Genomic DNA, 12,994 nt, shown 5'->3' on the forward strand with positions numbered 1-12,994 from the left:
TTGGGGGCAAGAAATTTGGAGTCCAATACTAACTAACATACTCGGAGCAGTTAGTCAGCCTTGCCAAGACTCAGTCTCCTGATGTGCCAAACTGGGGATTAAGAATGTTAATTCTGCCAAGTGACCGTGAGGCTTCAGAGGCAGAACAGTGAGAAACCACCTAGACCAATGCGTGGCACACAGGAGACGTTCTGAAAATTCTGTCTAGAGAATGTGTATATTCACGTACAGCCTCGGGGAGCCAGATGTTCCCGGCACCCAGACCCCTGGGTCTCTCCCTGCTCTCAGTACTGCTCAAAGGCTCCAGGCCAAGAAGCCCTTTCTGTTGTGAAGCAATTGCAGGAGGTCTTCTGCTGTAGAGTTTCAACATGCAAGCTTTCCCAGGCCCAAAGAGCCTGCAAAACAGAGTCAACTGTGCCCACCAGCAGGACAGAGCATTCGAAGTTGCCCACACGACATGCCTTTGGACTTAAAACCTCCCCCACAACTGAACCAGCCTGCAGAGCTTCGGGTAGGGGTTAAACATTATTATACTTTAGAAGCTAGTCGATGTGTCACCGGGAGGGGATGACCGTTCTCAAGTGTAGAAGCAACACACCAGTGGACGGATACCTTCCTTTACAGTTTATTTCCTCACAGGATGAGTCTGGGAGTCTCAGAACAGAGGAGAGAGTCAAGGCCTAGGAGCAGCGAAGGCGCCCACCCAATAAGAGGCCCTAGAGCCCCAACCTGACACTGAGGGCAGGTTCCATTCCTCCAGCCCCACAGACACAGGCATCACGGCAGGCTGCGCCCTGGGCTGGGTTCCAAGGACACAACCAGACCAAGAACTTACTCTGACTTTAAAATCCTCACCACCTACCAGGGACAAAGTCTCTCACTCCACAGCTACAGAGAAAAGCTCAAATGCCTGGTTCAAGTGACGACATAAAGCTCATCGGAGCACACGGCTTCTTTGATGGGAACGGGTGACTGCATCTGAAGATGGGGGGAGGAGTGGGAGGGCAGGGGAGATGTGTTCCTCTTCCCTTACAGGTGAGGAATTAGGCACCTCTGAGTGAGAACCGGGAGGGACAAGTTGACAAGGAGGTGGGCTGGTCGGCTGGAGAGAAACCTCTAGAACTTTTGCAACAAGACTGCCCTGCTTAAACCAACGACTTCCGGGCAGACGGAAGCTGGGAATGGAGGGGAAGGGATAAACAACAGGAACTCCAGCTTTGGGGCAGAGAGTTCTGGGTCTGAATTCCAGCTCTGCCAATTATATGACGCCATTCCTCCCCCAGCCTCAGTTTCCTCATCTGTAAAAGGAGGATAACAACAACTTCTGCCTTTTATGTCATTAATTATGGGCTACAGGAAGTAATGGGCATAAGGATTACTACGGTACTCAGCACTCAGTAAGTGCTCAGTAAGCATCAACTATTGTTACTGATAATGGTAACATTATATTATTACACAGCTGAGTTCCCACACAGCTCTAAATACACTATTTTAATGTTATTATTATTGTTTTTTATAAATTTATTTATTTTTGGCTGTGTTGGGTCTTCGCTGCTGCGCGCGGGCTTTTCTCTAGTTGCGGTGAGAGGGGGCTACTCTTCGTTGTGGTGCGTGGGCTTCTCATTGCGGTGGCTTCTCTTGTTGCGGAGCACTGGCTCTAGGCATATGGGCTTCAGTAGTTGCAGCACGCGGGCTCAGTAGTTGTGGTGCACGGGCTTAGTTGCTCCGCTTCCCGGACCAGGGCTCGAACCCGTGTCCCCTGCATTGGCAGGCGGATTCTCAACCACTGCGCCACCAGGGAGGCCCTTTAATGTTATTTTTATGATCCCCAAGGGTAAGATGATTTACAAAGGGGACAGAGTATTGCGTCGTTTCCTTTAGCTTTTAAAACTAGGTGTTCTTTAAACTTACCTTGCAACTTGTGTCCATTCTTCATACAAGTTAAAAGTCATCAAAGGTTCAGGCAGTTCCCGTAAATAGGACTTTAAAGCACCTGAAATTATTAACACCCTCTTTGAGTATGACAAGGGGCAAGGCCGGAACTCTCAGGATATATTATTTTGCAAATTGAAATGATATCAACTATAACCGTTCACAATGTATAGAATAAATCATGAATTGGCAGGAGTGGTTAGAGAATGAAATGCTAATAAAACAATTTCCATCCCTTGTAAAATATATTGAGAGATCAATAGAAAATAAAATTAGTTTCAAAACTATCTTCTTAATAAGACATCATCTCTCTAGGCAGATGGAGATTTGGGGGTAAAAGGGAAGAAAATAAAAGCATGCCTCTAAACATTTGGATTATAAGCTACCTTCACCTTTACTTAATAATCAGGAAAACAAAACAAAACCCCCAAAACAGGAATAGAAAAGATATGCATGTGTAAGTGTACGCACACACGCTTTTCAGTTTTATTTGTCATTTCAGTTTTGTCACTTAAACTTATAAGGAGACCATTTAATTTTAACTGTCACTTAATATTGGATCTTTAACTGATGATCTGTTACCACCTTGAGGGCGCCTCCTTGGAGCTCACCTGCTACAGCATGGGGGTCTGAGTAGAACTCATCCAGGTGAGAAGTAGAACAGTCTAAAGCAGCTTTCAGTTTCTTTAACTTGGAGGCCCCAGCCCCAATTCGGAAAAGGCCCTAAAGACAATGAAAAGCCGTTAGTAGCAAGTTCAAGTTGTGAGCCTTACACTGAGTGGCAGTAAAAATCTGATGGAAGAGCCTTCCACCCACCACGCCCCTCCCAGCTCCAGCACAGCTCATCCAGGAGAGCTGCAGGGCTGTCGGGAGGAGTACAGAAGACTGAGCTTGTACCCCCGGCAGAGTGTCAGGCAGAGAGCAGACCATTTTTAATCAGTGCTAGCTCGTGCCCTGCCCCATTGCCAAAATAACCATGCCTGTTAGGAATCTATTTAAAAGCAATATTTCATCCTTCCACCAGGTTGATCGCCATGGATTTTCTAAATTTAGGAATATTTTTTAAAAATTGAAATCTCAAGAAAAGTTGTTAGGCTTGGCTACTGGTCACTTTCACTGCCCTAAATGTTACTTGGAGAAAAACCCATGAAAGGTCAACCAAGGGAGCAGGCCTTATGGAGACATTGGGCCAGCAGTTATAAGACTTGGGCTTTTAGCAACATTAATCTAGGCAGAGTTTCCCAACCTCAGCAGTACTGACATTTTGGGCCAGGTAATTCTTTGTTGTGAGGCTGTCCTGTGCACTGAAGGATGTTTAGAAGCATCCCTGGTCTCTACCCCCTGGATATATAGTATAGCAACTCCTCCCCCTGCTCCCCAAGTTGTGACAATCAAACATGTCTGCAGACCTTGCCAAATGTTTCCCGGAGGCAGTGGAACTGGCCTCGGATGAGAAGCACTGATCTAGGCTGTTAGGAGCTGGGGTCACGTTGATGGGGTCAGGGTGGGGGGCGGTGACTGGAAGCAAATGCAAGGAAGGTTCCCCAGGGGGTTTCTTGATCTGGGTGCTGATTACATGGGTGAGTTCAGATGGTGAAAATGGATCAAGCTGTTCACTTATGATACATGCACTTTTCTATATGTACGTTACACTTCAATACTAAGCTTTCAAAAGGAAAAAGAAGACTTGTGTTTTGATTCTAGCTCTGCCCCAGCACGAACTCCTTGTGTGCTGAATTCCTTGTCTACGCAAGAAGAGTAATGAGACCTGCCCTGCTTGGTTCATGGGGTTTTCTGGGTAAGGATTCCACAAAATAATGTAAATGCCCCCCCCCAACGTCCACCCCACTGCATAGCACAACACAGATATAAAATTCGTATTATTAGAAACTAAAGCTCATGGGAGCTCTGGTTCTACAGTACCTCATGAAATTCGTTTTCACAAATCACAACCACAGCGTAAAATGAAATAATCAAATGGGACCAAAAAGAAAAAGGCAGAGTGTACTGCGGGTAGGCAAGGTAACTACTGCTCTGTGAAACCTCTGTTTCATTTAGGGTCTACCATGGCAACACGGACAGGGTGTCAGTGTGAAACGTGGTCACGGTGAGCGCGGTTTGAGAGCCACTGGTCCGCAGCGGCCGGCCGGGGCGGCGGGGCCTCACCTCCTCCTTCATGCCCGTCTCCAGGAGCAGCATGACACACGCCTCGAGGGGCAGCGCGATCTCGCGCCCGCTCCGCTTCAGGTGTTCTTCCAAAGGCGTCCCGAAGGCGGGCTTCTCTGCCCACTTATCTAGAGCAGCAGACCATTCAGTAAGACACTCGACAACCTCGCGGCATTGCCAAGTTATTTCCTCCCCCAAACTACTGAAGGGGATTTTTATTATTATTATTTTTTTTAAAGCCCGTAGCCAAGGACTTGGAAAGGGGGAAGCACCTATTCTCTTCATTTTTGTCATTTCCCGTTTACTAGGGTACAAAATGTGTGCCAGGCTGGGGAGGTGACCAGTGGATCGGTGCCCTGACGCGCCCACGTGGCGCCCAATGCAAGATGCCCAGTGGAAGCTGTGAGGGTGCTTCTGGCCCAGCATCACACCCGCATTTACCCGAGACGGGTGGGCTGCCTTGCGCTAAAGCCAATGGTCCATCTGAGCACAGTTTTCACAGAAATTTATCTAGCCATGCAAAGCATGACTGGTCTCCTACCTAGAGGACGAGAAATAGACTCCTTCCTTTAAAAAAGGAAATAATTTCTTAAAAATTTAAACACAGGCCAAGTATTGTCATACAGGACTGGAGAGGGCCCATGCCAACCCCTATTAGAGGCGACATCTCCAGGACATGCAGCACTTCTGGTGCCATATCCCCAAACAGTCCAAGATTCTGAGTAGGAGAGAATGCAGCCCCAAGGCAGCTGAGGCTGGAGGCTGTGCCGACAGCAGCAAAGCAATACTGCATATCATTTTCCAGTCATATGCTCTGCTTCATTCCACAAAAGATTTGAGGCAGCTTAGCAAAAAGACATACAATAAAGCGGGAAACAGAAACAGGCATTTAGGACATGGATGTACTGAAGGAGAGTAAGAAGGGTGTGGTTGGGCCCGGCCTGCCTGGCGGGGTGCAGAGATTCAGCACCGACTGAGAAGCACACAGAAGCCAAAGAGGGCAAACCAGTTGGTGGAAAATACTCCACTGGGGAAGCATGGTTCTTTCCAGCGACAGGAAGGGCTCACGTCCCTCTCAGCCTGTGGACATGTGTCCTTCAGCCACTCTGGTATTCGAATCCTGGATTCCAGGCAGGCAGTGTTACCCTAGCGTGGCTCTGAGGCTGCCCTACACGTGAGAGCAGGCGGGGCCCATCACAGGAAGGAAAGTGAGATCCCACAAACCCGCAGACCTGGGTGCTTGTGAAAAGTCAAAACTTGATGGAAAGAGCAAGTAGGGTAAAGGTTAAAGGAAGGGGTGGGGGGGGCGGAAGGCAGTGGCTGCTCTCAGAACTGTCCGGAGGCCCCTCGTCCCTGGCTTCAGCCCCGGCCCTGGTCAGTGGAATTCCGAACACAAGAAGCATCCAAGGGCCTGGCCCTTCTCAGAAGACAGAGCTCTGGGACAGTCCTCTCAAAGGCCAGATCTTACCTTGAATACTTTCTCCCTTTTATCTAAAGCAGTGATTCTCAACACAGGCAGAAAAGGGCCAGCTGACCCTTCGCCTGGGCGGATACATCAGAATCACCCAGGGGAGTTCTGCAAACGACTCCTGCCATCACCTCCCCATGCCAGACCCTACTATGCTGAGAGGCGGGCACAGTCCAGACTCCTGCCGGAACTTTCTAGTAAACCCTGGACAGGGTGTCCCTCCCCCACCTCGGTGTACTGTTGGCAGAGGGTGGATGCGAGAGCCGCTGACCTAGAGGCCACTCCGGAGGCAAACGCCACCGCAGGGGCTGCTCCTCAAACCACAGACCTCTGACATGCGAGGCCCTGCAGCAGGCACCCAGAGTTCACAGAGGCCCCCCCACCCCTGGGGTGAGAGCAGTCTAAGTGTGAAGAAAACACAAGACACACAGGCAGACGCACAACAGCAGTTAACAAGACAAGACACGTTTGCTAAGCCATGGCAGAAAAATGGTATAGACTAGGGTCGCAAACACAATCGTCTGCGGGGGCCGGATGGGCCCTGTAGGTGCGGGATCGGGGTGGGGAGGGCGTGGTCTGCCAAGACGCAGCAGCTGCTCCTCGGCGCCAGAGCAATGTCGCCACGCGGGAAAGCAGATCCAGCGTCCCAGGCCCTCTGGACTTCCAAGAGAAGCCAGAAGTTAGCACTGTTATGTGAAAAGAGTCTGATTTTTAAATGATGGCAATTAGTTTAAAAAAAAATTTTTTCTTTTTTTTTTTTTAATGAGGTATGGCTGTTTGCGACTTCTGGTGTAGACCATAAATGCTAGAGTGATTCAGGAGACGAAAGTGTTCACTGTTGGCTTCAGTTGTCAGAGAAGGCTTCTCAAAGAAGGGGAGCTTGGCGAAGGTCTTAGAAGACTGACAGGAATTAAATAGACCAGGAGGACATAGGCTGAGAAAAGACCAGGGATCCTGAGTCTGGGGATGGACACTTTATTCCACACTTGTGCACCGGGCGACAGGGGCATGGAGTAGAGTGGGACAGTGAGAATGAAGAGGAGGGCACAGCAGAGGGAAAAATGCACGGAACCCGGCCAGAGGGTATCAGAAAGGAAGGAGAAGATGGCTCCAAGGTTTGAAACCTGGATTGTTTGGAGAAAGGAGGAACCAAGGAGACGAGGGGGGAGGAAAGGCCAGCTGGTGTGGGGGAAGCATCAGTTTGCTTCTTGAGATGCGCTGAGTTTAAGGTGACAGCCAGTCATCAAAGGGAACTGACGCTGAGCCTGAGAGGATGGAGATGCAGGTGTGAGTGGAGGCCACCAAAATGAGGGGATTTTGAGAGAAAAGGTGGGAGGGAGGGAGGGAGAAGAACACAGGAGAAAGGACTGGATCTCAGGAAAGGCTTGACTTCTGAGGAGGGGACAGACATGAAGGAAACACAGCCTCAACAATGACAGAAAACAATCGAGTGAAACGAGGGGAAAAAATTGACAAGGAAGAGACGGCTCAAGCCACGTCAAATGCCAGAATCTAACAATCAGAATCATCCACCCATTGGGACTTGCAATGTTTCTTTGTCTGTTTGTTTTAATAGCAGGGTGATTGGGAGTAGAAACCAGACTGCAAAGCGTTAGGGGTGGGGAGGCGGTTAGAAAACGGAGGTGGCCGATGGAAATGAGTCATTCGAAGAACCTCCCAGGAAAACGAAGGAGAATGCAGTGAAACGGGGCATCACGCTGAGGACAGGCAGGTACCGAACTAAGGCCAGCCGACCGAGAGTGTGAGACCAGGGTGCACGGGGGCACGGGGCAGAGGGTCCAGTTTTTTTCTTCCTACGGTAAGGACACTCTGAGTCTTTCTGAAAACAGAGAAGAAGGAAGAGGAAGACAGAACTAAGACGAGAGGCAGATTTGAGGACAGGCAGAGGTGAAAAGGGTTGAATTCCAAGGCGTGGGTGAAGGCGGCAGCCTTAGAGAGAAAGAAGAATCTCCTTTCCTTCACTGGTTGCTCCCCGTCACACACCAGCTTCCCTTGTTCCAGCCTAAACCTCTTCCCTGCCCCTGCCTGTTCCCCATGACTTTCTGACATACTTCTCTGGGGAAAATAGCCTTGGGTAAAAATAGAATGGGAGTTTAAAAAAAGGGGGCGTGGCGCTGCTTAAATCTTCTCTTTTTTGTGCCCGTTCGTCAACCTTTCCAAACCAGGCTTAAAGCCATTCAAAGGCTAGGATGATGATGTTTACTGTTGCGTCCTGTGCAGGGCCCCGCACACAGAAGGTACCCCGTAAATACAGGCTCCCGGTGCTCTGACCTGGGCCAGCAAGAGTTGGCCCCTTGCGAGGCTGACTGTTCGCCAGCAGCTTCATTCCTTTGCGCTCTGACTCAACCCCATTACCCACGAATTAGGAAATGGGATCACTTTGGAAAGCGAGGGCAGCTCGTCCTCTGAAGACTGGCCCAGCAAATCAGAGCCACCACACTCGAGATGGCTAAAGATCTGGCTAAGGGGTCAGTCAAGACATAGCATTTTCTTTTCTTTTTTTTTGGTCGCGCTGTGTGGCATGCGGGATCTTAGTTCCCCGAGCAGGGATCAAACCTGCGCCCCCTGCAGTGGAAGCGCAGAGTCTTAACCACTGGACCGCCAGGGAAGTCCTAAATAGAATTTTCTGATTCCAAAATCTAAGGACTTTCAGGCACAAAGCCACACCCTGTTGGGATCGCCTGCAATTTAGGGGAGGAGGAGTGGTATTCTTGAGGGGCCAGTGTGCACGCACAGACATAACCAGCCCCCTACACACACATGCTCAGTCTCTTTCACAATCACAGAGTCATCACACTCAGCACCTGGCTTGATCCTCTTTCAGCTTGAGACCAGTGGTTCTGTCGGGGGCACCTGAGTTCCAAATGTCAGGACTATACCATAAGCAAAAGAGGATAACAGGTCCAAAGGTGACAGAGGAATGTCTGATCATTTACTGATCTCTGCTGATAGATGCTCTGATGGCAAATCAGAGAGAATTAGAATCAAAAGAGTTAACGTTCAGTCTAAAACTAAACATCAAAGGAAAGTTTGGTCCACTCGTAAGTTGAGGGTAGGATCTGCAATGTGCTTGAATATGGTGGGCAAAGTGAGCGCTGATGAGAACAAGATCGGAACGAGGTGGTCATGGTCTCACGATTCAATCACACTGATTATGTGCCTGATGATGCGGTATCAGGTACTGGCTTCTAAAATTCCTTTTGGGAAGTCCAAAATTTTTTTCATAGGATGTATGCTCTTGGAATCACAGGGCTAGAATTAAGCCCTATGAAACAAATAACTGATTTGCGAAAAGATAATTAGAGGCTAGAATGTTTTGAGCCTATTTAGAAGATAGAAAAACAGATGCTTCCCCCAAAGGGTGCAGCTTTCTCTTCAACTGAAGATTTCAGAAGAACTGCAAATGTTCCATTAGTATGTTAATTTGCGTTTGGAAGAAATTAGAGAATGCAGCAAGGGAAGATGAAAGTGTGCTGGGAAATAGTGCCCGCCTAGGCAGAGAGGCTTTGTCCAAAGGAAATGCATGCAAAGGAGCTGAGTAAAGAAGAACAGAGGCAGAAGTGGCAGAGGCGAGAAGGAGGCATCAGGCCAGCACGCAGGTTACGTTACCTTGATGGGCTCGCAATTCGGGAAGGGCCTTTTCTAAGACTGCTAATGCTTTTCTATGGTAATCTGCTTGAGCTTCTAATAACTGAGAACAGACCCACATTCAAAAACAAAAGTAACGTTAGCATTGGATGGACACACACACAATGGCTGAGCAAAACCAAAAATGACATCTTTTGCAAAAAAGCTAAAATGACTCAACTTTTACAATGCTTTAACGTCTCGTCAGGGCAAAGTGCTTACCGTAACAAAAAATTTGCCGTACTCCCCTTCTTTGGCCATAAAATTGTACATATCCGCTGCAAGTTGATCCTGGGTAAGTGGAAGAGAAGATACGTCATTGAAGAAAAAAGAGGTGAAAGAAAATAGCATCTGTGAATTGATCTGTGAGCTCCTAGAGCAAACTGTAATGAAACAGCTGCAGATTAAATGTCCATCAACTCACTGTACAATCATACATAGGGATAATGAAAAGAATAATCAAATTTATTATGGACTGACATGGAAAGATCTCCAAAGTTTATTATTAATATGCCTTGTTAAGAAGCAAAGCATAGAGCACTACTTCTGGTATGGTATGTTACTATCTGGGTAAAAAAGGGAGAGGAAATATTTTTATCACCATGTTTGTATAAAAATACCCCTAGGGAAAAAAGCAAGAACTTAGTAACAGTGGTTACCTGTTGGGAGCAGTGGAAATTAGGAGGAGGAGGAGGACAAGGGCAGAAGAAAGACTTTACTGTATACTGTTTTATACTTTTGACATTTGAACAATGTAAATAAATTACTTACATAAGAATTAAATAATTAGCTTAAAACTGATAGACTGGGCAATTGGATATATCCTTATTTCCAATTTTCATATACATATACATATACATATACATATATATATATATATATATATATACATATTTTTTTAATGTACTACCTTCTGTTTTGGATTGGCCTCTGTATCTGGGAAAGTAAGACATTTCCCTGAGAGTTCACAAATAAATATAGACCTGCTTTCATGAGGGTTTGAAGTTTGAGTTGATACTCTGTGTGGTCCAGGAATCCTCAAACTGAGAAAGTTTAGTTTAAAATGGCTTGGTAATACTCTCTGGGAGACTCACTCCTAATCCCCAGAAGTCCCACAGATAAAGTCCCTCTTAAAATGAGCTCACAATACAAAACTGCAAAACAATCCACCATAAAGGAAACTCCCACCACTCTCACAGAGAACTTCAGAAAACAGAATTAACTAACACTTAAAATAAGTATATATAAATGACTAAAAACATCAAAAAATAAATACTAAAAGAATAATGCACTATCAAAAAAGGCAGACTTGAAGAATTAGAACTTTAAAATGAAAAATATAGTCAACAAAATTCAAAACTCAATGTTAATTAACAGCAGATCAGACATAGCTAAAGACAGAATCAGTGAAACAGAACTTAGATCTCAGGAAATTACCCAGAAGTTAACATAAATAGAAAAGGAAATAGAAAATATTTTCATAAGTTTTTACCATTTGACTTTCTGACAAGCTGTGGTATGTAAGTTAAAAGAAGTCTCTCTTTTAACTTAGCCCATAATGCACCAGTTCAAACCCCCAAACTGCTAGACAAATTTATATCCAATAAGGAGCCACTAGCCAAGATCTAGGTTAGACCAGATATGGAGAAGACTGCTGCGTAAATGACACTGGCAAAACTACAACTCTTCTGAACAAGAATAAGCCAGTGCAAGACTTCTGTCAGAAGCATTTGTGTGATTATCATCTTTTTCAACGTAAAGGCTATGGTATGACTTTGTGAGTCCAGTATTAATTCTTACCCGCTATATTATTTTCAACAAGTCATTTTACTGCAGTTAACTGTCCAAGGTTTGCCATCATGAAAAGTGAATTATAGCATGACCTGAATAAACTAAAATATAGCAGTCTTAATGCTATCTGGTAGAATGTGGAGACCATTTTTGGAAAATGATGAATAATAAGAGGAGGAAAAGTCTCAGGCGATGATCCTAAGATTCACCAAAGACCTGTTTCTTTACCACCTCAAATAACATTTGGAATAAACATTTATCTTCGTAGATAGATGCATAGAGAATAACCACCTAGTCTGGAATTTAGATTATGAGATACAAATTTTTATTTCTTCCAAATTAGAAGCCAATTGTCCTAGCAACATTTTAAAAATAATCCTTCCCTTCTCTATGGATATATGATGACCCTTTTACTATATATTCAACCCTTAAATATAACAGCATTCATTCTAGAAAACCTATACAATTCCATGGATCTATTTTTGTGCCTATTGCGCATTGTTTTAATTGCTGTAATTTTATATGTTTTTAAATAGTTTTTCTCCTTTTATTCTCCCATTCTTCATTTTAAATAAGCTTAGACGTTTTTGTCAAGTTTTAAAAAATATCCTACTTGAATTTCTTTTTAATTAATTAATTATTTATTTTTTGCTGCATTGGGTCTTCATTGCTGTGCGTGGGCTTTTTCTCTAGTTGCGGAGAATGGGGGCTACTCTTTGTTCTGGTGCATGGGCTTCTCACTGCAGTGGCTTCTCTTGTTGTGGAGCATGGGCTCTAGGCATGTGAGCTTCAGTAGTTGCGGCACGTGGGCTCAGTAATTGTGGCTCGCGGGCTCTAGAGCGTAGGCTCAGTAGTTGTGGCACACGGGCTTAATTGCTCTGTGGCATGTGGAATCTTCCCGGACCAGGGCTCGAACCCGTGTCCCCTGCATTGGCAGGCGGATTCTTAACCACTGCGCCACCAGGGAAGTCCCTGAATTTTTTTTTAAAATAATGTTTTATTCTGAGTATAAAGTAATGTAGAGTCTTAGAAAATAAAGAAAGAAGGAAGAAGAAAATAAAACCTACCTTGACTATCATTCAGGGAATTCTAATAGGAATTATGTAAAACATTAAATAATTTGCAATATTTGACCTTTCATCCATCACTTGCAAAAACCAAAAGACTGATTTAAGTACATATTCATTAGGGAATTCTCCTACCTTGCACTGTTCTACTTTATTTCCAGCTTCATCCATCTCTTCCTTTAGGGTATCTATTTTTGATGGAAGCCCCTGAAAGTTGGTTCCTGAAGATTTGTGAGCCTGGTTCCATCTGCAAAGCACAGGCATAGCCATTATTTGAGAATCAGCTGTATATATTCAACCTTATGGAGTCAAGGACCTAATGGAGACAGACTCCTTCCCCAAAACTGATTCTACCTGGGACAGGTATCAGCACCTAGGATGGCAGCTTCTCTGGAGTTTATCCTTTAAGAATGGAAACGGGCAAAGGTGACACTGGCTTCCCGCTGTGATGGGACTCTGGTAGTGCTGCGAGTAGCTGTCTGCTCTGAGCAGAACTGGCCACTCCTTGTCCCATGCAAGCCCTACTGCTGCAAATCAATCCATGGAACCCCTTCCTCTACTGTCCAATCTTGGGTTCTTTCCCATCAAACACCCCCTTGTTCTCTTGCTTTGATCTAGAATGTTCCCTGTGCCACTGGGGGTCAGTTGCTGCTCTTCAGGACTCCTTATAACACCGCCTACTACCATCCTGACCTGTGATTACTTTCAGTTAAGTGAAAGCCAGAACTTCAGTCATGGAGCTAGTAATTGATAGCTGTGAAAGCATGTTAAGAATTAAAATCATTTGTAAGGATTAATACTAGTATCTACAGCAAATCTGAAACATAATGTGGAATGTTTATATTCCCTTCATAAATAAGTCAAAAGGACCCCCTCCCCCAAAATTATACTATAGCAATAGTTGGGGGAAGTGCATGGGGAA

The 12,994-nt window shown here is 45.6% G+C and overlaps 1 protein-coding gene across 8 annotated transcripts in view; it reads right to left on the reverse strand.

Moving 5' to 3' along the window:
* ARHGAP17 (Rho GTPase activating protein 17) overlaps nt 1–12,994 on the reverse strand; it is a 91,336-nt gene that overhangs the window by 24,811 nt on the left and 53,531 nt on the right. For all 8 annotated transcript variants that reach the window (XR_005016417.1, XR_005016418.1, XR_005016416.1 and 5 more), the window contains 6 exons: nt 12,208–12,319; nt 9,437–9,505; nt 9,197–9,278; nt 4,099–4,226; nt 2,544–2,655; nt 1,912–1,993 (listed from right to left, as the gene is read on the reverse strand). Coding sequence is in view for 5 of the 8 variants with exons in the window: in XM_036825103.1 (XP_036680998.1) it covers nt 1,912–1,993; nt 2,544–2,655; nt 4,099–4,226; nt 9,197–9,278; nt 9,437–9,505; nt 12,208–12,319 (585 nt within the window). In the remaining 3 variants the exon portion in view is untranslated. The remainder of the gene's footprint in view (nt 1–1,911; nt 1,994–2,543; nt 2,656–4,098; nt 4,227–9,196; nt 9,279–9,436; nt 9,506–12,207; nt 12,320–12,994) is intronic.

The sequence above is a fragment of the Balaenoptera musculus genome, chromosome 15 (assembly GCF_009873245.2).
Source record: "Balaenoptera musculus isolate JJ_BM4_2016_0621 chromosome 15, mBalMus1.pri.v3, whole genome shotgun sequence".
Classification (NCBI taxonomy): Eukaryota; Metazoa; Chordata; class Mammalia; order Artiodactyla; family Balaenopteridae; genus Balaenoptera; species Balaenoptera musculus.